This window comes from Photinus pyralis, unplaced genomic scaffold (assembly GCF_008802855.1).
Source record: "Photinus pyralis isolate 1611_PpyrPB1 unplaced genomic scaffold, Ppyr1.3 Ppyr1.4_unclustered_Scaffold778, whole genome shotgun sequence".
In the NCBI taxonomy this organism is placed as follows: domain Eukaryota; kingdom Metazoa; phylum Arthropoda; class Insecta; order Coleoptera; family Lampyridae; genus Photinus; species Photinus pyralis.
Genome location: NW_022172241.1, coordinates 352585 through 375945, shown reverse-complemented (window position 1 = coordinate 375945; position 23361 = coordinate 352585). Strand labels below are relative to the sequence as shown.

Below are 23361 nucleotides of genomic sequence, written 5' to 3'. Positions count from 1 at the left end.
AGGATTCAAGATTCAAGATTCAAGGATTCAAGATTCAAGGTTTAAGATTCAAGGAGGCTTAAGGTTCAACATTTAAGATTGACGATTCGATTCAGGATTCAGGGTTCGGAATTCAGAATTCAGGATTTAGAATTCAGGATTCAAGCACATTAAAGAGCATTCAGGAAATTAAAAGTCAGTACGGTTTATGATTCAGGTTTCACGATTCAGGATTCAAAACTAAAGAGTCAAGATTCAACATTCAAGATTCAAGATTCAAGATTCAAGATTCAAGATTCAAGATTCAAGATTCAAGATTCAAGATTTAAGATTCAAGATTCAAGATGATTCAGGATTCAAGATTCAGGATTCAAGATTCAAGATTTCACGCATTCAAGATTCAAGATGATTCAGGATTCAAATTTCAGATTCAAGATTCAAGATTCAAGAATTCAAGATTCAAGATTCAAGATTCAAGAATTAAGAATTAAATTAAGGATTCAAGATTTAAGATTCAAGATTCGTATTCCTCCACCCTTCCCACCACTATTCTGCTTACCTCCTACCTTCTACCATTTTTGGAGAAAATTTGACTTGAAACAGTCTGAAATTCGACTATCCTCATCATGTCTCACTTCTTGTATCTCTGCCGTTTCTCGCCTTCAGTTATCCATCTCCTCTTAATACCTTTATTTTGTCTCATTTTCTCTTTCTGTTTCCCCTCCAGTCCCTTCCTGATTCGATCCTCATTATGCCATCTACTGGTTCCTTAATTCGCTCATGTCAGTCTTGTTCTTTTCTTGCATCTCTTACCCGCATGGTCTCTGTACAATTTTGTATCATCTTCTTACCCCCCCCCCCCCCCCCCCCCTCGTCTTGTTCCAGTTTCGACATGTTATGTATTCCCTTGATTTATTCGGTAATCTCTTAAACCTCCCAATCCCCACTAACCCACTAACCACAGTATGCGTTCATGTTCAGGTTTCATGATTCAGGAATTCAAACTTTAAGGAGTCAGATTCAAGATCTGAGATTCAAGATTTTCAAGATGCAAGATTCACTGATTCAAAGATTCAAGTTTACAAGATTCAACATTCCAAGGTTCAAATCTATTTTGTTTTCATTAAGATCTGTTAAATACTTTCAAGGGCAAATTAAACTTTTTCAAAAACATGTTTAATATGCATTGTTCATTTTTCAGGATTTATGATTTCTGAATTCAGCATTCATATATATCAAATTGAGGTTACAGGATTAAGGATATAGGATTCAAGGATTCAAGATTCAAGATTCAAGGATTCAAGATTCAAGGTTTAAGATTCAAGGAGGCTTAAGGTTCAACATTTAAGATTGACGATTCGATTCAGGATTCAGGGTTCGGAATTCAGAATTCAGGATTTAGAATTCAGGATTCAAGCACATTAAAGAGCATTCAGGAAATTAAAAGTCAGTACGGTTTATGATTCAGGTTTCACGATTCAGGATTCAAAACTAAAGAGTCAAGATTCAACATTCAAGATTCAAGATTCAAGATTCAAGATTCAAGATTCAAGATTCAAGATTCAAGATTCAAGATTTAAGATTCAAGATTCAAGATGATTCAGGATTCAAGATTCAGGATTCAAGATTCAAGATTTAAGATTCAAGATTTCGTATTCCTCCACCCTTCACCACTATTCTGTTACCTCCTACCTTCTACCATTTTGGAGAAAATTGACTTGAAAACAGTCTGAAATTCTACTATCCTCTCATGTCTCCTCTTGTATCTTCTGCCTTTCTCGCCTTCAGTTATCCTCTCCTCTCTTATACCATTGAATATCCAACTCCTCTCAATGCTTATACCTTTTTATTCTGTCTCATTTTCTCTTCTGTTTCCTCCAGCCCTTTCCTGATCCCGATCCTTTTATGCCATCTACTGGCTTCCCTAATTCGCTCATGTTCAGTCTTGTTCTTTTCTTGCATCTCTTACCCGCTTCTGGTCTCTGTTACCATTTTGCATCATCTTCTACCCCCCCCCCCCCTCCGTCTTGTCCCGTTTATTCGTAATCTCTTAACCCTCCAATCCACACTAACCGTTTTCTGTTGTCTCTTGTTATATCTTGTTCGCTACTGCTCTCCTTCCCTTTTTGTCACATTCTGCTATATACTGCCCTCTCCTGCGCTCTCTTGCTCACCCCACCTCTTTCTGCTGTCTTCCTCCCATACTTTGCCACCTTGTCCTGCCCTTTCAAGGATTTAAGATAAAAGATTGAGGTTCAATATTCAAGATTCGAGATTCCTGATTCGAGATTTGAGATTCGAGATTTGAGATTCGGGGTTCGAGATTGGAAATTCGAAATTCGAGATGCGAGGTTCGAGATTCGAGATTCGAGATGCGAGATTCAAGATTCAAGATTCAAGATTCAAGATTCAAGATTCAAGATCCAAGATTCAAAATTCGATTCAAGTTTCACGATTCAGGATTTAAAATCCATGATTCAATCTTCAGGATTCAAGAAGATTAATGAAAGTTCAGGAGAGTTCAGGACGATTCAGGATGATTCAGAAGGGTTGAGCAAGGTTCAGGAAGATGGAGCCAGATTCAGCTAGATTGAGGAAGGTCCTTAAAAAATTCAGGAAGATTCAGGAACATTCAGGAAGATTCGGGAAGATTCAGGAAGATTCGGGAAGATTCAGGAAGATTCAGGATGATTCCGGAAGATTCAGGAAGACTAACTAAAATTAAAGAATAATAAAGACGATTCAGGAAGTTTCAGTATGATTCAGGAGGATTTAAGATGATCCAGAACGATTGAGTGGCAGGGACAGGAGCAGGGACAGGGGCAAGGGCAGGGGTAGCGGAAGGGGCAGGGGGAGTGGCAGAGGCAGCGGCAGGGTCAGATGCGGGATTCGGGAATCATCATTCAGGATTTTAGGACCAGGACCAGGCCCAGGGCAAGGACCAGGACCAGTACCAGAAGCAGAAGCAGGAGCAGAAGCAGATGCAAATGCGGGATTCGGGATTCAGGGTTCAGAATTCCGTATTCCGGATTCGGAATTCGGGATTCGTGATTGTTTTCAGAGTTTTTCCACACCTTATCTGTTGGGGATGAGATTTTCGGGATTGAGAATTCAAGATTCAGGATTCAGGATCAGGATTCAGGATTGAAGCGCATTAAAGAAGATTCAGGAAATTAAAAAAATTCAGGATGGTTCAGGATTCAGGTTTCACGATTCAGGATTCAAAATTCAGGATTCAAGATTCAATCTTCAGGATTCAAGAAGATTAATGAAGGTTCAGGAAATTTAGGAGGGTTCAGGACGATTCAGGAAGATTCAGAAAGGTTGAGAAAGATTCAGGAAGATGCAGCCAGATCCGGCTTGATTGAGGAAGGTCCTTAAAAAATTCAGGAAGATTCAGGAAGATTCAGAAAGTTTCAGGATGATTCAGGAGGAATCAGTGGCAGTGACAGGGGCAGGGGCAGCGGGAGAAGCGGGATTCGGCAATTATCATTCAGGATTTTAGGACCAGGACCAGGATCATGATCAGGACCAGGACCAGGAGCAGACGTAGCAAGAGCAGGAGCAGGAGTAGAAGCAGAAGCAGAACCAGAAGTAGAAGCAGAACCAGAAGCAGAAGCCGATGCAGAAGTAGAAGCCGAAGCATAAGCAGAAGCAGGAGAAGATGCGGGATTCGAGATTCACGGTTCAAAATTCCGGATTCAGGGTTCGAGATTCGGTATTCGGGATTCGGAATTCAGGATTCAGGATTGTTTTCAGCGTTTTTCCGTCCTTTCGGGGATGAGATTTTCGGGATTCAGGATTCAAGATTCAGGATTCACAATTCAGGATTCAGGTTTCACGATTCAGGATTCAAGGAGATTAATGAAGGCGCAGGAAATTCAAGAGAGTTCAGGACGATTCAGAAAAGTTGAGAAAGATTCAGGAAGATGCAGCCAGATTCGGCTGGATTGAGGAAGGGCCTTAAAAAAATTCAGGAACACTAAGAAAAAATTAAAGAATAATAAAGACGATTCAGGAAGTTTTAAGTAGATTCAGGAGCATTCAGGATGATCCAGGAGGATTCAGTGGCAGGAGCAGTGGCAGGGGCAGCGGCAGGGACAGGGGCAAGGGCAGGGGGATGAGTTTTTCGGGATTCAGGATTCAAGATTCAGAATTCAGGATCCAGGATTCACCATTCAGGATTCAGGATCAGGATTCAGGATTCAGGATTCAGGATTCAAGATTCAGGATTCAGGATCAGGATTCAGAACATCATCGTTGGCTTTCTATTCTTTCGCGGAGGCTTCATCAACTTCTTACCTCTCATCTCCATGGACTTCTTCAACTTTGAGCTGTGTAGTGGGTTTCTCGAGCGGCAACATCGATCGACATATTCCCGACAAAAAGGCAAATAGAATAAAATAAACGAGGGCAAAGTGGTAATTTAATCGCAGAACAAAAAAACAATTTCAATTGTCGTTCAAGTTAGACACCTAATCCGATTAAAAACCCGAACGCCCGTCGGTCAAAAAATTTGAAAACTAACTTTTGATACGAAGTTAAACATCTACCCTCGCGCAACTCGTAATTGCATTATTTGTTTACAAATTCCCCAATGCAAATCGGTAATAACGGAGTTCGGTGGAGGGGTAGAAACTTTTCCACGCGGAAAAATTTTATTCTCCGCCCATATCGATTTTACGCCATCTGGATTGTCACACTATACTACGGGATTGCGCGTTTTTACACAAAAGGGAACGTATGGAGACAAGGGAAGTAAATTTTAAAAGTAAAACCTTCCAGAATAAATGAGTCGGAAAATTTATGACGTCGAACTGCTGTACAAAATTTATGGTCTAAATAACATTATGATAACAGGAAAATACATTTTGAGAGGGAAATTTAACGCTATGGACGAACTTCTGATTCGAACCGCTTTTTCGTATCATGCAAACTTTTAATTGGCGTCATAATTTAAGCGACGAACGAACATATTTAACGGAGCGTATTTTTTTAAGGAAAAATTAAAAAGGGAATCTAAAAAAATAACACGAGGGTGCACCACTATGTGAAAACCTCACATGATAACAACTTTTCTGTTTTGTTATCAGCCTTTGATGATTTCCAGACTTGCTTCCAATGACGCAGTTGAACTGCAAACGAAAATGTGGGAAATCTTGGAAAGGAGATTCGGAAAACTGGAATTTATCTTGGACTACTTAATGAAGAAACCTAAATCTCTCAAGAAAACAAATTGTGTTTCCTTTGTCTTCAACCAGGCCATTGGTCAAGCAAGTGTCTTGATCAAAACTGGCAATGCAAGAAGGAAAAATGTGATAAAAGAGATCATATACGGCCGAACAACGTGAAGACAAACGTTCTGTAATGGAACGAAATAAGAAACCAGCAAAGTATCAAATGAATGTATCGTTTTGTGGTTCTGTGTCATCACCGAGCCGTACCTGGACCGTTCAGGGTCGCTCACCATCTGGAAGTGACCTTTTAAAGTAGGTCACCTTTCACGAGATTGTGACTGTGGAAATTGGGTCAAGGTGAAACGCAAAGATTGCTTGCCCCCAAAGGTCAATGCGCCATTTTATGGTCACATTAAAATCTTCAAGGTCATCAGAGGCCAATGGTTTCGTCATAATTTATTTTCAAGATCATAAAAGCTTATTTTCGTGTTATAGTCACTTTCAAGGCCATTAAAGGTCCATGCCCCCCCCCCCCCCCCACTTTAACGTAAACTCTTGGCTATGGCCTGGTTTTGGCAATAAATTGACCATTGATCTCTGATGACCTTGAAATATGACTGATGACTTTCAAGATAAAATATGCCACCTCAAAAAATGGGGCCATTCACATTTGGAGGGCCAGGTAGACTCTACTTTATATGGTCTCATATCCCAATGACTCATTGACCTATAATGTATTGACCTCTGATGACCTTGGAAATAAAATGAAACCACAAAAAGTAGGGTTAGTGATCTTTGATAATCTGCAAAGTGAACCGTGACGCCACAAAAAGTGGGGTCATTTACCCTTAATAATTTTGAAAACAATATGTAGCACCATAAAAATGGCAACATTGACCTCTCATGACCTTCAAAATGGAATATAGCACCGCAAAAATATTGGACCATTGATCTCTGATGACCTTCAGAATGAAATAGGGCAACACATTGAGTCATTGAAATTTGACAACCTTCAAAATGAAATATGACACTAAAAAAATTGGGAGCTGTGATGACTTTGGAATAAAAAATGGCACCAAAAACACTGGAACCATTGACCTTTACTTTAAAAGTACAATATGACCCAAATATGGCCATTTATCTCTGATGACCCTGAAAATAAAATCTTAGAAACAAGGGGACCTTGAACTTTGTGGCAACCAATCTTTGAACTTTACCTTGACCCATTTCCCATGGTCACAGCCACGTGACAGATGACTTGCAAACTTCACTATGACTTACTCACCAAGCAGCTGGGCAGCCCCCCGTCTAGTGGTATGGGCACCTAACTTGTTGAGGAACAACGTAGAATCGGGGGGTCTGGTAATACCCCCAGTGCACGAAAATCTTATGGTAGTAGCTCTAAGGACCCCCACTGCAGTTTTTCCTAAATCACTACCAAATCTTCATCGCTTAAGGAGTGTTCTCTATCCCACAAGCTTTCGGTGCTACGTCCGATAGTCCCTTTCGTAAATCATACTGTAGGTGGTATGGACACCTAATTTTTTGAGGAACAACATAGAATCGGGGGGTCTGGGGGTGTGGAATACCTCCAGTGCATGAAAATCTTATGACCGTTATAGGAAAAGGAAATGTTAAATGTTTCATTTCTCCCGGGGGGTATTCCATACATTCCTGCCGTAGATTTCGCGCGTGCTCTCCCTCTCTCCCTCTCTCTCTTACACATTCACGGTTACAGTTGCTTGAATTTGAGGCTTATTCTCCTTTCGCATTGCCGTCTCTATCATTGCTTTTGTTGTTGCGTACATTGTAGGCGCTGGCGATACTTCCGTCGCCGTTACTGTTGCTGTCGCTTTCAGCACCGTCATCTCCGCCGTTTTCGAAATCGGTACCGCTGCTGAAGGTAGTTTTGCTCTCTGCAGAAGGTGTGCATAAATTGTGCGCTGTTTGAATGCAAATTTGCTTAAAGCTGACGTAGTTGCTGTCCAGTTTGTCTACTTTTTTTGTTGTCTTTGCTTTCTAGCCAGTATTATTTATCGTGATATTTTTCGGTTTTAATGTGGTTGTTGCGTCGCTGTCGCGTCGCTGTTGCTGTCGCGGTCGCTGTCGCCGTCGCTGTCGCTGTTGCTGTCGCCGTCGCGTCCCCGTCGCTATCGCTGTCGATGTCGCTGCCGCGTCGCTGTCGGTGTCTCTGTCGTTGTCGCTTCGCTATCGCTGTCGATGTCTCCGTCGCGTCGCTATCGCTGTCGCTGTCACTGTCGATTTCGCGTCGCTATCGCTGTCGATGTCGCGGTTGCGTCGATGTCTGTCGCGTCGCTGTCGCATCGCCGTCGCTATCGCTGTCGCGTCGCTGTTGCTGTCGCCGTCGCTATCGCTGTAGCGTCTCTGTTGCGTCGCTGTCGCGTCGTGGTTGCCGTCGCTATCGCTGTCAATGTCGCTGTCGCTCTCGGTGTCGCTGTTGATTTCTCTGTCGCTGTGGCTGTCGATGTCTGTTGCGTCGCTGTCGCTTTCGATGTCTTTGTCTCTGCCGCTGTCGATGTCGCTGTCGCTATCACTGTCGCTATCTCTGTCGATGTCTCCGTCGCGTCGCTGTCGTTGTCGCTGTTGCGTCGCTGACGTTGTCGATGTCTTTGTCGCGTCGCTGTCGCTGTAGCTGTCGCTGTAGCGTCGCTGTCGATGTCGCGGTCGCGTCGCTGTTTCTGTCGCTGTCGCATCGCCGTCGCTATCGCTGTCCATGTCGCTGTTGCTGTCGCCTTCGCGTCGCCGTCGCTATCGCCGTAGCGTCTCTGTTGCGTCGTTGTCGCGTCGTTGTTGCTGTCGCCGTCGCTATCGCTGTCAATGTCGCTGTCGCTCTCGGTGTCGCTGTTGATTTCTCTGTCGCTGTCGCTGTGGCTGTCGATGTCTGTTGCGTCGCTGTCGCTTTCGATGTCTTTGTCTCTGCCGCTGTCGATGTCGCTGTCGCTATCTCTGTCGATGTCTCCGTCGCGTCGCTGTCGATGTCGCTGTTGCGTCGCTGTCGCTGACGTTGTCGATGTCTCTGTCGCGTCGCTGTCGCTGTCGCTCTAGCTGTCCCTGTAGCGTCGCTGTTGCTATAACTGTCGATGTCGCGTCGCTATCGCTGTCGATGTCGCGGTCGCGTCGGTGTCTCTTTCGCGTCGCTGTTTCTGTCGCCGTCGCTGTCGCATCGCCGTCGCTATCGCTGTCCATGTCGCTGTTGCTGTCGCCTTCGCGTCGCCGTCGCTATCGCTGTAGCGTCTCTGTTGCGTCGCTGTCGCGTCATTATTGCAGTCGCTATCGCTGTCAATGTCGCTGTCGCTCTCGGTGTCGCTGTTGATTTCTCTGTCGCCGTTACTGTTGGCGTCGCTTTCAGGATGGCTGTCGTTTGCTCTCCCGCCGCAACGTCATCTCTGTTACAGCTGTTTTCGAAATCGGTACCGCTGCTGAAGATAGTTTTGCTCTCTGCAGGAGGTATGCATAAATTGTACGCTGTTTGAATGCAAATTTGTTTAAAGCTGACGTAGTTGCTGTCGAGTTTGTCTACTTTTTTTTGTCGTCTTTGCTTTCTAGCCAGTATTATTTATCGTGATATTTTTCGGTTTTAATGTGGCTGTCGCGTCGTTTTCGCTGTCGTGTCGCTGTTGCCGTCCCCGTCTCTGTCGCTATCGCTGTCGATGTCTCCGTCGCATCGCTGTCGTTGAAACTATCACTGTCGATGTCGCGTCGCTGTCGATGTCGCTGTCGCTGTAGCGTCGCTGTTGCTGTCGCCCGTCGCTATCGCTGTCGGTGTCTCCGTCGCGTCGCTGTCGCTGTCGCTGTCGATGTCGCTGTCGCATGCTGTCGCCGTCGTTATCGATGTAGCGTCTAAAGCTAAAGCTAAAGCTAAGGCTAAGGCTAAGGCTAAGGCTAAAGCTAAAGCTAAAGCTAAAGCTAAAGCTAAAGCTAAAGCTAAAGCTAAAGCTAAAGCTAAAGCTAAAGCTAAAGCTAAAGCTAAAGCTAAAGCTAAAGCTAAAGATAAAGCTAAAGCTAAAGCTAAAGCTAAAGCTAAAGCTAAAGCTAAAGCTAAAGCTAAAGCTAAAGCTAAAGCTGTTGCCTTTTCTTTTGCTTTCACCATCGATTTGGAAATCGTCGATCTACTCGTCACCGTTGCCATTGCTGTCGCCTTCACCTTTGCCGCCGCTTGCTCTGGCGCCGCTAATTTTGGTGTGTTAGCTGTGCCCGCCTCCGTATTTTCGTGTTAGTTGTTACATTTGCCGTTGCCAGTATCGGTAACGCTTTTGCGGTGGCTGTCGTTTTCATTTCCTTTCGTTGGATTTTACTTTACCGCTGTCGCTTCTATTTTGTTTACCGCCCGCACATTAGTAAGGGAGGCTTTGCAAAGGGGTAAAAAATGAGCATCCCCTCCCACTTTTTTGACGGAAATACACGTTTTGAAGCGACAGGAATCCTAATCAAACAAAATCTCGATGTCTCTGTTGGTTTTTGTCGGTCTCTGGATCTGCCGGTCTGTCGATCTGTCGGTCCGCTTCTCTATACTCTGATTTTCGGCTAAACGGCTGAGCCGATTTAAACCAAATTTGGTACACATATTTTCAGCGACCCAAGGAAGAGCTTGGCGGAATCTCCCATGCGCACATGTGTCAAACTCTCATTTTCGGCTAAACGGCTGAACCGATTGGAACCAAATTTGGTACACATGTTCTTAGACATAAAAGGACAGAATCGCGCATACGTAGGTCATAGGTGTGCGAGTGGTATCTAGCCACTGCAAATGTTTGTGCATTCACTTTCTTTTTGTAAGATTTTTGCCATAAAACGAAGGAACCGCTTTAAACTTCTCACACAACTTAAGTTAACGTCCTTCTGCACAAAATTATTACAATAATATTAAACTACGTTTCAAGTAATCAAATTGGGCCCGAATAATGCGTAAAGAACCGTAAACGCTTTCCAACCGTCGCGAACCAGCCATGTTTTTTGTCGATTCCAGTATTTAACGGAATACCACGTCCACTATAAAAAAATCTCCTTTTCCAGGATTTTCAAATACAAAGTCATAGTCAGACTTGATAACGCCGACTTTGCAGGAACGTGCCGAACCTCCCCACTTACGCCGAAATAATGCGCAATTCTTCGAAACACCTGCGACCTTGCTTTCAGGACCAGATGTACTTTTTCTTAGAAATTAATTAACTTTCGTTTCTCAAAACAGTTAAATAAACCTTTTATGAAATACGCAAATTTGACCACAAGTGTCTCACATTAAAGCATCTTATTCTAAATTGATTGCACAAACAATTCTAAAAGAAACAACGAATACGAAAATTAAAATTCAAATAAAATCAACCAACCCTGCGTATGTGCTTATTCGTAAGCATCCCTTTTCCCCCGATTTACACTTAATAAATATTGTCATATACAGGATGTCCCGTTATTATTTTTAGGGATTAGACCGAAAAAACATCTACATGACGTTGTTTTCACCACATTTCCCCCCTTAAATTGAACGTAAAAGTTGTTTCAGCGCCAAAGCGGAAAGTATTATCGCTGAGAAAAAATGGCGGACGCCAAATGACAGCACCGCTACATTGGCGCTTTGACAGCACTAGCCCGGTTGAACGCACCCATTTACATCAAACCCCCCTTTGAATACAAAACCAAACCAATTGGAATTATGGATATTTGAATCATTTAGCACCTTCAATAAGTCCGGATTTACCTTTCGATATCCGGACACGAACGCCCAAGTACAACTCCTTGTGGTCAAATCCAAGACATCAACCAGGCGTGCCAGATGAAAAATCCCTAACATGAATCCTTCTAATTTTTTCCCATCCTTTATCAATTTCTGTCTAATTTAACCCGTATGTCATATAGAGGGTGTCCACAATATCTTTTGTTGTTCACAGTAGTAAACTCAAGGCTCCCGTCAGTGAGCATTGGCGTTCTTTAGCGTTTGGTAAAAAGAGTAACAGGCGTCAATGAATCTCGGGTTTCTTTTCGGTCTCATCGTAATTTTCGAATTTTTCTCGTTGTCCCCTTCAAAATCCATGGCTCCCTTGACCAGCTCAGCTTTCTTGCGTGCTTTTTCGTTCGTCGACCTGGAAAATGTCTAAAAGGCTACTATCCGCTTTCAATATGTAACAAAAAACATTTAACGCCCGCCTGGAGAGTTTCTTTGGAGGGTTTGGTTGCAGCGCAATGAAATTTTCTTGAAAATCTGTATTAGAATGGGTCCCTTATAGTCATCTAGAGGCATTTTAGTGACTTTAAGGATAGCACAGGCCATTGGAAAGCTGGGAGCTTGGGGAGAAAACATTTGCTGATTAATGAAAGGCCCCTGGTGGCCCCTTGAAAACCTTTAAAGCTGTTGACCACCCTTATGCTGTTGAAAGCCTAGGCTCTAGAACGCTCTGGATCGCATATGTCTCTAGAATGCTTTTGGAAGCATTTCATTGGCATATACGTATTTGAAAGGTACCAAAACAGCGCAGAAAGTTCTAGAACGCTTCTATGGGTTTTAAGCGTTGGTTAAAGAGCATTTTACGAACCTTAACAAGTGGCTCTCAAACCGATCAAGGTCCTTTAAATCCGTTCACTTTTAATGGACCTTGAACTCGCAAATTCATTAAATTACCGACATCAGAAACGCCAAAAGAGATCACGTTCGAGGCTTTTCGCCTCAAGAGTGTAGCTACAGCCCCCGAAAAAAAAGTTTAAAGAGGGCGGAAATTCTCTAATTAGATTCCGCGAAGGCTTCAAGGGCTGATTTACCTCTTCTATCGGGAGTAACAGGTCCGAACGGCGACATATTTAATTCGTGTACGTTATCGCGAAATTTAGAGCACCTCGCCTCGGAAGGGCAATAAAGTAACCTCATTCGTTCTACGTTCGGCAAATAGATTGAAAAGAATTGGGAATTAATGTCCAACTAGCGCGTAATGTATAGTTTTATTTTCTCTCGCGCGCCGATCGAAGCTTGGAAGCTAATGGGGGTTGCGAATTTTTTTTGTGGGGGTTAGGGAGGGTGAGACGAGAAAACTTATTAATTTAAAAAAAATTTGCAACAACAAAATAGGAACGTTTTGAGAGACCGGAGGAAATCGATATAATTTTCCACTACCACCAGAGCTTATACTCCTAGAGTCACCCCCCACTTCTTATCGTTATAATACGCTCACACCCGGAGTAGCAACTTGACTGGGAACGGGTTCGCGTTTTTCGCCGCCATTTCAGTTTTCAGAGTGAAAACCGGAGTTTTTCGTTTCGTAGTTACAGTTAGTGGAGGCTCGGTGCGTTGTGGAGCGGCTCGCCTAATGTGGGTCGTTAAAAAAAAACGTCCCCAAATGTGAGGAGGAACACCTGTGACTTATAACTCTCGGGGTGCATTAAATTCCAATCATAACTCAAAGTAGACAGATGCGTTGTGTATCATAACTTCACCGCGTTTCCTACGACAATACAATTTCGGCATACCGTAGGGGAAGAGTGGCTTAATGTACTTTGCATTAATCATATAAGGGAAACCCAACAATTTCAGCTATTTCGAGATTGTTCCCCCGATTAATCCGTAGGTGCCGGCCCGCCTTTTTCGGTAGTGCGATAGTGAGTGAGTGTAGGTAGTTTTGTGGGGGAGAAAGAGAGAGAGAGGCACCCTCATCATTAAACCTAACAGGTGAGTTCACTTTCACTCGTCGCGAAAAACTTAATCAGAGTTCAACAAGTCACTACCTACTTCTTAGGCGCTTTTGAAAATTATTTCGCGTACGTGTGTCTTGCGAGATGCTCTCCGATAGCACTGTGCGTGCCTTTATTTAAGATTATGGAAAGCAAATTCAAAGGGGAAAAAGTGCGCATCTGGTTACGTATTCCGCTGGTGTTCATTGAAACGCTGATCGTTGCCGAACCGAACATAAGCAATACATCTATGACCCGATTAAGTGATGCTGAATTTTTAAAACATAGCCGAGCCGTGCGGATTACTCCCCGGATCAACTAATCACGAACTAGGCGTCTGTTAACGCTGATAGGCTAAGTCAATTTCAAACTTCGCGTGCAGCCCAGCAACTATTAATGTCTAACAGGCAAAAGTGTCCACTCAAGAACAATCTAGCCGGATTACGACGTCAAATTTTTGAAACATAGCCCAACCGTACAGATTAGTCCCGGGATTAACTAGTCAAGATGTTAACAATGGGGGGGCTGTAGTGAATTATTTCATAACAACCTTTGCATGGGTCATAAACTCGTCCCGAATTAATGTAATCATTAAAATTACAGCGGTTGCACATAGTTATTTCCTGAGAGCTAGTTGGGTTTTTAACCGCTGGGATTATTACTGGATTATTTAATAGTGTAATGCTGGACACTGGATAGTAAGCCGCTTTTCAGTGCAATTGATGGCCAACTGTTCGTTTCCTCTAAATGAATCGGTATATTGTCTGTATGCAAAAAAACTAGAACTGGGCCCACTCAAAAATTCAGATTCAGGGAGAGTGGGAAAATTCCGGCACGGAAATTCAAATTTGCCCGAATGTAAATGAAGATAAATCGATACAGAAACAATTAATGGCCGAGGAAAATATCAAATTATATATACACGAAGGTTCTATTACGAAAATCCAAAAAAAACAGATTTTGACTATGTCTTTTTCCATGTTTCGTCTTTGCTTTCGATGTTTTCCGTTTCGCAATTTTCCCATTTTTCCCGTCTAAGGTAATTTTATTCGATGTCACTGGATTCTGGATTACTATAGGAGGGTGGACAAGGTCCACGCATAGCCAGGTCTAAAATCTGCCCTACAGTATTGCAGGTTTATTTGTAGAAAATGGGCTTTCATACTTATGTTGTACACAATACCTGTCTATTGTACATTCTAATATCTTTAAAATCTAGTCAGGGGGGGGGGCGTAGGGGCAGCTTTGGATGACCAAATTTATGCAGTTGGAAATGTACATTCTGGTAACTCTTAATAAAAATTAGACGGGAGTAGACCGATACGTTCAAATAAAGTTTTTGATTAATGACGCTTTTCCCCGACATCGGAAAAATATGGGGCGGGTGTCAAACTTCAGGTTTTTAAGAGCGTACCTAACGGATGTAACCCCCGACTTGATCGGCGCTTGTTACTGTAACCCATTCAAGTAATTACGGGGTTAATTATACTTATCCCAATAGTCGGAGTGAAATCTCCAAATTCGAAAATTCTTGGAATGGGAGCAATCTGCTATCACGTTGATATCAACATCCTGAATTTTCGTATACCATTAGAAAACTAAACTTGATTAATCGATAATTAATGAGAGCTTAATAAGAATGTTTCTCTCTCTTTTTCCCTGGCAAGAGAGCTTTCGGCGGCTGTAAAAACATTGTAAATATTCGTACAGGAACGGTTGAAAAACGGAGAAACTCACTACCAGACTTACGTGCGTTATAGGCGGCAAAACAAACAATTAAACAAAATTAAAACACTCACTCCCTCGTCTCTAAAGAGAAAATAAGTAAATTAAAAAATTATGCTTTTTGTAGTAACTAAGTGCCCAACATAAAAAACGCTTCTAGATACCGGGTGTTCAGCGAAGCTGGTTGACTACACGAATATACGGTGTGGTCATAACTTCGAGGCGGAAAACAATATCCGTGTTGGAAATGTATATTCTGGTAGCTCCTTTTAAAAACTAGACAAGGGTAGATCAAATTTATGCCGAACTCGCCTTCGGCTCGCTCGGCATTCGAAGACGCAGCCTCAGATGCTCAAATTTGTACTCTTTGAATTTTTTCTCGTATAATAAAGGGCTATCTGCCGAGCGAGCCGAAGGCGAGTTCAGCATAAATCGTGTTTTATATCTGTGTTGGAAATCTATATTCTGGTAGCTCCTTTTCAAAATTAGACAAGGTTAGGCCAAATTTATGCCGAACTCGCCTTCGGCTCGCTCGGCATTCGTAGACGCAGCCTCAGATGGTCAAATTTGTACTCTTTGAATTCTTTCTCGTATAATATATATAATATAATATGCGTCTACGAATGCCGAGCGAGCCGAAGGCGAGTTCAGCATAACTCGTGTTTTATATCTGTGTTGGAAATCTATATTCTGGTAGCTCCTTTTCAAAATTAGACAAGGTTAGGCCAAATTTATGCCGAACTCGCCTTCGGCTCGCTCGGCATTCGTAGACGCAGCCTCAGATGGTCAAATTTGTACTCTTTGAATTCTTTCTCGTATAATATATATAATATAATATGCGTCTACGAATGCCGAGCGAGCCGAAGGCGAGTTCAGCATAACTCGTGTTTTATATCTGTGTTGGAAATGTATATTCTGGTAGCTCCTTTTCAAAATTAGACAAGGTTAGGCCAAATTTATGCCGAACTCGCCTTCGGCTCGCTCGGCATTCGAAGACGCAGCCTCAGATGCTCAAATTTGTACTCTTTGAATTCTTTCTCGTATAATAAAGGGCTATACCCTGCCGAGCGAGCCGAAGGCGAGTTCGGCATAAATCGTGCTTTATATCTGTTTTGGAAATGTATATTCTGGTAGCTCCATTTAATAACTAGACAAGGGTGGATCGATACGTTTTTAATTACTTACGCTTTTCCCCGTCAGCGCAAAAATATGGGGCGGATGTCAAACTTCAGTTTTTTAAGAGCGTACCTAACGGATGTAACCCCCGACTTAATCGTCGGTTGTTACTGTAACCCATTCAAGTAATTACGGGGTTAATTATACTTATCCCAATAGTCGGAGTGAAATCTCCAAATTCGGAAATTCTTGGAATGGGAGCTCAGGCGGCGCAATCTACTATCACGTTGATATTTTCCTTAAACTGTGCGACCTTGCCGGTGTTAATCCTGGATTTTCGAGCACCATTAGAAAACTAAAATCGGTTAGTCGTTAATACCTAGAACTTAATAAGAATGTTTCTTTCCCTTTTTTCGGGCAAGATAGCTTTCGGCGGTTTTAAAACATTTTAAATATTCGTACAGGAACGGTTGCAAAACGGAGAAACTCACTACTAGACTTACGTGCGTTATCGGCGGCAAAACAAACAAATAAACAAAATTAAAACGCACAAAACTTACTCCCTCATCTCCAAAAAAAATAAGTAAACTAAAAAATTACGATTGCCGGAATATTGGACCATATTCTGTAGTAGCGGAAACGCCAAACTAACATGGCTACCGATTTGAATATTCTCGCTTCCATTTCCCGCGAGAATCTGTCACTCGGTGGCCACCCCGAGTGCACCAAGATCGTGATCGTCATGTAGGACACCTACGTTGTGTAATAACTGGATTCTCAGTCGGCACTGAGAGCGTTTTAGGGGTAAAGAACACCAAAAGCAATAGCTGATTAAGATTATATTGAAGCTAATACCAATACGGCGCCCCTGCAGTTGGTCTTAAGTGGTTCTATACTACTCCGGCATTTACCTTACGAATTAGGAAAACCTAATTCGGAGTAGTCCTATAATAAACAAAGCCTACAGGTAACATCTAATGTACCGCATTTTTGAGCCCTCTCGAAACCGGGGTAAATACTACATACACGCTATGAGTAACCAAAATGGAATTGAGTCATTCTCCAGGTATTACAACACATACATCAGACAAAACTAAGAGATATTAAATATGCCTCGCCGGGCGGTAGGATTACCCAGGCCCAGTGGGTTGCCTGTAGACGTGGGCTAAAGTTCTTGGGTTTCGGAACGAGTGAAAATGTTAGTGTTAGGTTCACCAAGGCCCGTATAAACTTGAATAACTCGATCCCCTCGAAACAAGCACACTTCCCTCTTGATTACTCACAGCCCAAAATAAGCAAATATATTGAAATGCAATGAAATAATCGAGAGTGACTAAAAAGCACAATACACAAATATGTACAACACAGATACAGCCCTACCGACAATGATTGCCAATACCAACAAAGGTTACACATTAGGGGTACAAGTGATTGAATCCAGTAAGTACATAAGTAAAAGGTTACAATCTGCATTCATATTACACACATTTATAAATTAATTGAATAAAGCAAATACCTCACCTGATATAAAAAGCAAAAGCACACTGCAATGATTAAGGTATAACAAAAGATAAGCCGTACTTTACACTTAAGCCGGTTACAAGAAAGAGCCCATGAACACACATGTTAAATCGTATTTATTGACTACCCCAAGCGACGCGGTAACTTGATCTCTAAACACCCCTAAAGACCACCCGAAAATCGCCCATTCCCTGCATTTCACGCATTTCTAGGAAAAAACTGGACTGCAGGTGTTTGAAATGGTAAACACATGTGGTCTTCCGAGAAATTTCATCCGTCTCATCTTCGCTCTCTTTCCCTTTTCTGTAATCTCACCAGATTTCGGTTGGCAGCTTGTGTAACTAACATGATGTATAGGGTGCTTCGTATCGACAATCATATTTACAGGACGTTGCTAAAGTTGGGGCATCTCAATATACCAATGCCGAGCGAGCCGAAGGCAAGTTCGGCATAAATCGTTTTTTATAGCTGTGTTAGAAATGTATATCCTGGTAGGTCCTTTTAAAAATTAGACAAGGGTAGACCAAATTTATGCCGAACTCGCCTTCGGCTCGCTCGGCATTCGTAGACGCAGCCTCAGATGGTCAAATTTGTACTCTTTGAATTTTTTCTCGTATAATATACCAATGTCGAGCGAGCTGAAGGCGAGTTCGGCATAAATTGTGTTTTATTTCTGTGTTGGAAATGTATATTCTGGTAGCTCTAAGAAAGTTTGGGGNATTCAGTTCATAACTAACGGAGATGTAAAACCGATCGAACATTTCTAAACAAAGTTATCGTTCACACGGACAGATAGATGGACAGACAGACAAAGGAACAGACGGACAGATAGCAATGCAAAATTATAAACGATCTCTAGGATCGTTAATAAACGGCAAAAGTGTAAAATTATGGAACATGTAAAAAACGGTTTTTTTGTTTTTTTTACAATAACTTTTTTTGTTAAGCGGTACAGAAAAAATTCCTTCCTTGGTACAAGACTCGACACCATAACGAACCAAATAGCGAAAAAAGTAGAACAATAGCTCTTAAGATAAAAAAACTAGTAGCGTCGCAAAGTTAGCGGACGGACGGACGGACGGACGGACGGACAAAGTGGCCACAATAGCGCATTTTTTTTTATTTTTGTGGAAATGCGCTAAAAACTAGACAGGGATGGCCCAATGTATGCCGAATTCTCTCTTCGCTTACTCGGCTTTCCTAGACGCAGCCTTAGATGGCCAATTTTGAGGTGTTTTTCGTTTAATCAATATATCAATGCTGAGTGGGTCAGAGACGAGTACGACATAAATCGCGAAAGTAATAAGCACAAATCGGCGGAACCGACCGAACGTAAATTTACGGCAAAGCTAAAAATGTCGGTACTTAGAAAATGCAAAACTCAAAATATTTTCATACGATACGATTTCTCAAAAGTTAGCTCGATAAATTTTATACTGGGTTTTCTATTTATCTAAACGTCCATTTCGAGTAGGGACAAACTAGAATTCCCGCCTCGCACGCTTATACACAATACTCCTTTCCCCGAAATCGGAAAAATATGGGACCGTTGTCAAACTTCAATTCTTTTAAGAGCGCACCCAACGGAAATAATCTCAACTTCATCGGAGGTTGTTATCTGTAACCCACTTAAGAAATTACGGTTAATTACACTTATCCTAATAGTCGGAATGAAATCCAAACTCGGTAGTCCAGCAATGCCCTCCTGTTCTTTGGAATGTGGGGCCAAGCGGCGCGATCTGTTATCACGTTGATATTTTCCGGTTTCAATCCTGGATTTTTGATTAATCGGTAATTAACCGACCTAGAAGTTGATAAGAATGATTCTCTTTCTTCCCTAGCAAGAGAGATTGCGGCGGCTGTAAAAAGGATTTATATATTCCTACAGGAACGGTTGCAAAACGGAGAAACTCACTACCAGGCATACATGCGTTATCGGCGGTAGGACAAATAAAGCACACAAAGCTGACCCTATCGTCTACAAGAGCAAATAAGTAAATTCAAAAACTACGGTTTCTTAGTAACGAAGCACCCAACTTAAAACCTTTCTACATACCGGGTGTTCAGCAAAGCTGGTCGGCTCCACAAATATACGGTGTGGTCATAACTTCAAGGGGGGAAACAAGTAACTTCGTTACGATACTTGTGTTAATAATGTACATTCCGGTAGCTCTTTTTAAATACTAGACAGGAGTGAACCGAATTTATGCCGAACTCGCCTTCGGTTCGATAGGAATTCTCAGAAAGACAAATTTGTACTCTTTGAATTTTTTCTCGTATAATAGAGGTCTATACCATAAATCGTTTTTTATACCTGTGTTGGAAATGTATATTCTTGTAGCTCTTTTTATATAGAAGTAATCGGTACTTCAATTAAACGTAGAAATCTCTGAGTTTAGCTGGTTCGCTGGTCTAAAAATCAAATGTTGGGAGAAGTAGTAAATAAATTGGACTGTTATTAGTTGCAAATTCCAAATTTAACGCATTTGACATTTCGTAAACTAATAACAATAGATAAATAAGAATGAAAAATGGCTAGTATTTGTTGAAGTTACCTGTCGCTTCTGTTTTGCAAATACTCATATTTGACCGACGCAATTTGAAAATTCCTTCTGCGCTCCTGTCTCAGAAACAATTTCGTTCGCAGAGTGAAGCGAATTATAAACAAACTCGAAGTGACACTAACTAAATTGAAACCAGACACACGCATCAACATTGTCATTGAAATAGAATCTTCCAAAAGGGCAATAATATTAATGGACACGCCACTCGGCTAAATCCCGAATATTTTGATCACCCGCAATTTATTTTATGACAATATCCAATTTCGGATTATCCGCTGGAGTAAAAGTCGTGTAAAAAAAGCCGAAATTGATGTTCGTAATTAATTCGTTTCGAAAAAGCTTTAATCGCCTTCGATTTTCTCCGGCGAAATGAGTGACATCTGGCGGAAGGTCGCAATAGGATTCTGTCGCTTGGAAAATTACTAACCCGTCAGGTACTTCTCGTTTTTTCGCGTAACTTGCAAGTAATAAGTTTCGAAGACCTTCTCAAATCATGTTCCTCCAATAAAGGTTTCTGTTAGATAAATTGTTGAAGCGTGATGATGAGTCAAAATGAATGTTCTCCTGCTACTTCATTCGCAAATGCCTATTCGCAATTATCCTCTTCCGCATACAGATTTTTCTGTAAACCATTGTGATATTAGCATCACAAAAGCACGAAGAGGTGTAATTGACCAAAGAGCATTTTAGTGTACTATGCTCTCCTGATATCAAAAAGTTGTATTAGTATAACAGAAGATCAAGCAACTCTTGTCGTATTCGCATGTAGTGTTCTTCTGATACAAATTTCTGTTGCCTTATTAGGATCAGGAACGAGCGAGAAGGTGTAAAATATACTCACCGGAAGGCATTTACGTGTATTATGTTCTCCTGCTACTATTAAAGAAAAGTTCTATCAGTGTAGTAAGATTCTTCTTCTGAAATATTACAAGATTCCCTTCAGGCTCCTCAACTGATGTTCTCCTGATACTTCATGTCACTTGCAAAAGCCTATTTATATAGAATGTTCGTGGGCTTTTTCGTATCAGGATCACCTTACATTCCTCTGTATTAGGGTCACAGAACCACTTGTAATCGTAATTACACCATATTTTTTTTTTACATGCTTCCCAAATTGTTTAGTGAACTTTTCGAAAGAGCCTTAGACTGAACGTTTTGAGGGTAAACGTACCACCGGGGGGTCTGGGGGATATGGAATATCCCCCCCCCCCCCCCGGTATAAGAAATAGATAATCTTCATCTACCTCCAACTGACATTCCACACCCAGTGCATGAAGGTTTGATGTCAGTTGGAGGTAAATGAAGATTTACTATTCTTTATGTCTGGGGGGTATTCCATACTCCCCACACCCCCCGGTTTTACATGTTTTCCCAAACTTATTAGTTTTCGAGAGAATCTTAGGAATAAACGTTTTGAGGGTAAATGTAAGCGGTTGGGTGTAAATAAAGGTTAACTATTTCATATGCCTAGGTGGTATTCCATATCCCCAAACCCTCCGGTGATACGTTTACCCTCAAAACGTTCACTGCTAAGACTCTTTCGAAATTTCACTAAACAATTTGAACAATTTTTGAATCTTTGGAATTTTTTGAATCTTTGGATTTTGTTGAATATTTTGAATCTTTTGAATTTTTGAATCTTTTGAATCTTTTGAATCTTTTGAATTTTTGAATCTTTTGTATCTTTTGAATCTTTTGAATGAATCTTTTGAATCTTTTGAATCTTTTGAATCTTTTGAATCTTTTGAATCTTTTGAATCTTTTGAATCTTTTGAATCTGTTGAATCTTTTGAATCCTTTGAATCCTTTGAATCCTTTGAATACTTTGAATCCTTTGAACCCTTTGAATCCTTTGAATCCTTTGAATCCTTTGAATCCTTTGAATCCTTGAATCCCTTGAATCCCTTGAATCCCTTGAATCCCTTGAATCCCTTGAATCCCTTGAATCCTTTGAATCCTTTGAATCCTTTGAATCCTTTGAATCCTTTGAATCCTTTGAATCCTTTGAATCCTTTGAATCCTTTGAATCCTTTGAATCCTTTGAAACCTTTGAATCCGTTGAATCCTTTGAATCCTTTGAATCCTTTGAATCCTTTGAATCCTTTGAATCCTTTGAATCCTTTGAATCCTTTGAATCCTTTGAATCCTTTGAATCCTTGAATCCTTTGAATCCTTTGAATCCTTTGAATCCTTTGAATCCTTTGAATCCTTTGAATCCTTTGAATCCTTTGANCTTTTCTGTAATCTCACCAGATTTCGGTTGGCAGCTTGTGTAACTAACATGATGTATAGGGTGCTTCGTATCGACAATCATATTTACAGGACGTTGCTAAAGTTGGGACATCTCAATATACCAATGTAATAATATCGTTTTTTATAGCTGTGTTAGAAATGTATATCCTGGTAGGTCCTTTTAAAAATTAGACAAGGGTAGACCAAATTTATGCCGAGCTCGCCTTCGGTTCGCTCGGCATTCGTCGACGCAGCCTCAGATGGTCAAATTTGTACTCCTTGAATTCTTTCTCGTATAATATACCAATGCCGAGCGAGCCGAAGGTGAGTTCGGCATAAATCGTGTTTTATACCGGTGTTGGAAATGTATATTCTGGTAGCTCCTTTTAAAAATTAGACAAGAGTAGATCAAATTTATGCCGAACTCGCCTTCGGTTCGCTCGGCATTCGTCGACGCAGCCTCAGATGGTCAAATTTGTACTCTTTGAATTTTTTCTCGTATAATAAAGAGCTATACCAATGCCGAGCGAGGCGAAGGCGAGTTCGGCATAAATCGTTTTTTATACCTGTGTTGAAAATGTATATTCTGGTAGCTCTAAGAAAGTTTTGGGGACCTAAAATCGACTAACCTTCGTAGACGCCCACCCTGCAAGAGGTGGTTGATTTTGCCCCTAGGAAAAGGAAACAACATTTTGTCACGTAGGACAATTTAAAAGCAATCAGACCAAAACTGTCGAAGAAAATACGAAAAAACTGAAAAATCACCACGTTAGTACAACACGCTATAGGCCAGCGCCCGGATGTCGCCGATCCAACATCATGTATTCGCGGTAGGTACATGTGTACTCCTCGTCTTTTTACAAGCGTTCTTCTGCGGCCTCGCATTTGCTGCCAGCCGACCAGCCGGCCGACCAATGTGAGATTTAAGGCTTTGTTACAAATAAATTTACAATAATGCGTTAACAAGTTAAAAAGTAATCGTAAACGATTTACATAAAGCGCATTTCCACTTGCATTCATTTCCCATTTGTAAGATGCAACTTCTGTAAAAATCGTAAAAATCCGGCCACAAATATGAAAGATAGCGTTGCACATGGGCAATCCATTGTTGACGTGCTACTTCAATTTCAGTTTATGAGAAGAATTTCATTTCAATGCTTTTCTAAATAAGAAAGTTGGAACTGCGCATGCGCAAACCTAAATTTTAAAACTAATTTACTATAACTAACTAATAAACTAAGATTTTCCTTTGTTCCAAGCGCCTAAGTATCAAATTTCACTTAAATAGTTCCATAGATAAAAAGGTTGGCACGGCGCATGCGCAAAATAAAATTTTGAAACTGGCGCTAGATTTTCCTTTATTCCAAGTGCCT

General features: G+C 41.4%; 1 protein-coding gene across 1 annotated transcript; it reads right to left on the bottom strand.

Moving 5' to 3' along the window:
* Positions 1–6911: 6911 nt before the first annotated feature.
* Positions 6912–9306, bottom strand: LOC116182836 (serine-aspartate repeat-containing protein F-like). The gene is made up of 6 exons (XM_031503391.1): positions 8864–9306; positions 8253–8531; positions 7874–8210; positions 7413–7826; positions 7249–7335; positions 6912–7175 (listed from the first exon to the last, which is right to left on the bottom strand). Exons 1-6 carry the CDS (start codon positions 9304–9306, stop codon positions 6912–6914), a joined length of 1824 nt encoding a protein of 607 aa, XP_031359251.1.
* Between the last annotated feature and the right edge of the window lie 14055 nt (positions 9307–23361).

Excerpts from the sequence above, each read along its gene's own strand:
- LOC116182836 (XM_031503391.1), bottom strand. The coding sequence starts at position 9,306 with ATGGCAACGGTGACGAGTAGATCGACGATTTCCAAATCGATGGTGAAA. Across the intron at positions 8,532-8,863 it reads ACAGCGACGCGACATCGACA|CCATCCTGAAAGCGACGCCA; the intron begins GTGATAGTTTCA and ends AGCAAACGACAG. Across the intron at positions 7,827-7,873 it reads CATGGACAGCGATAGCGACG|CGACGCTACAGCGACAGCTA; the intron begins GCGATGCGACAG and ends CGACATCGACAG.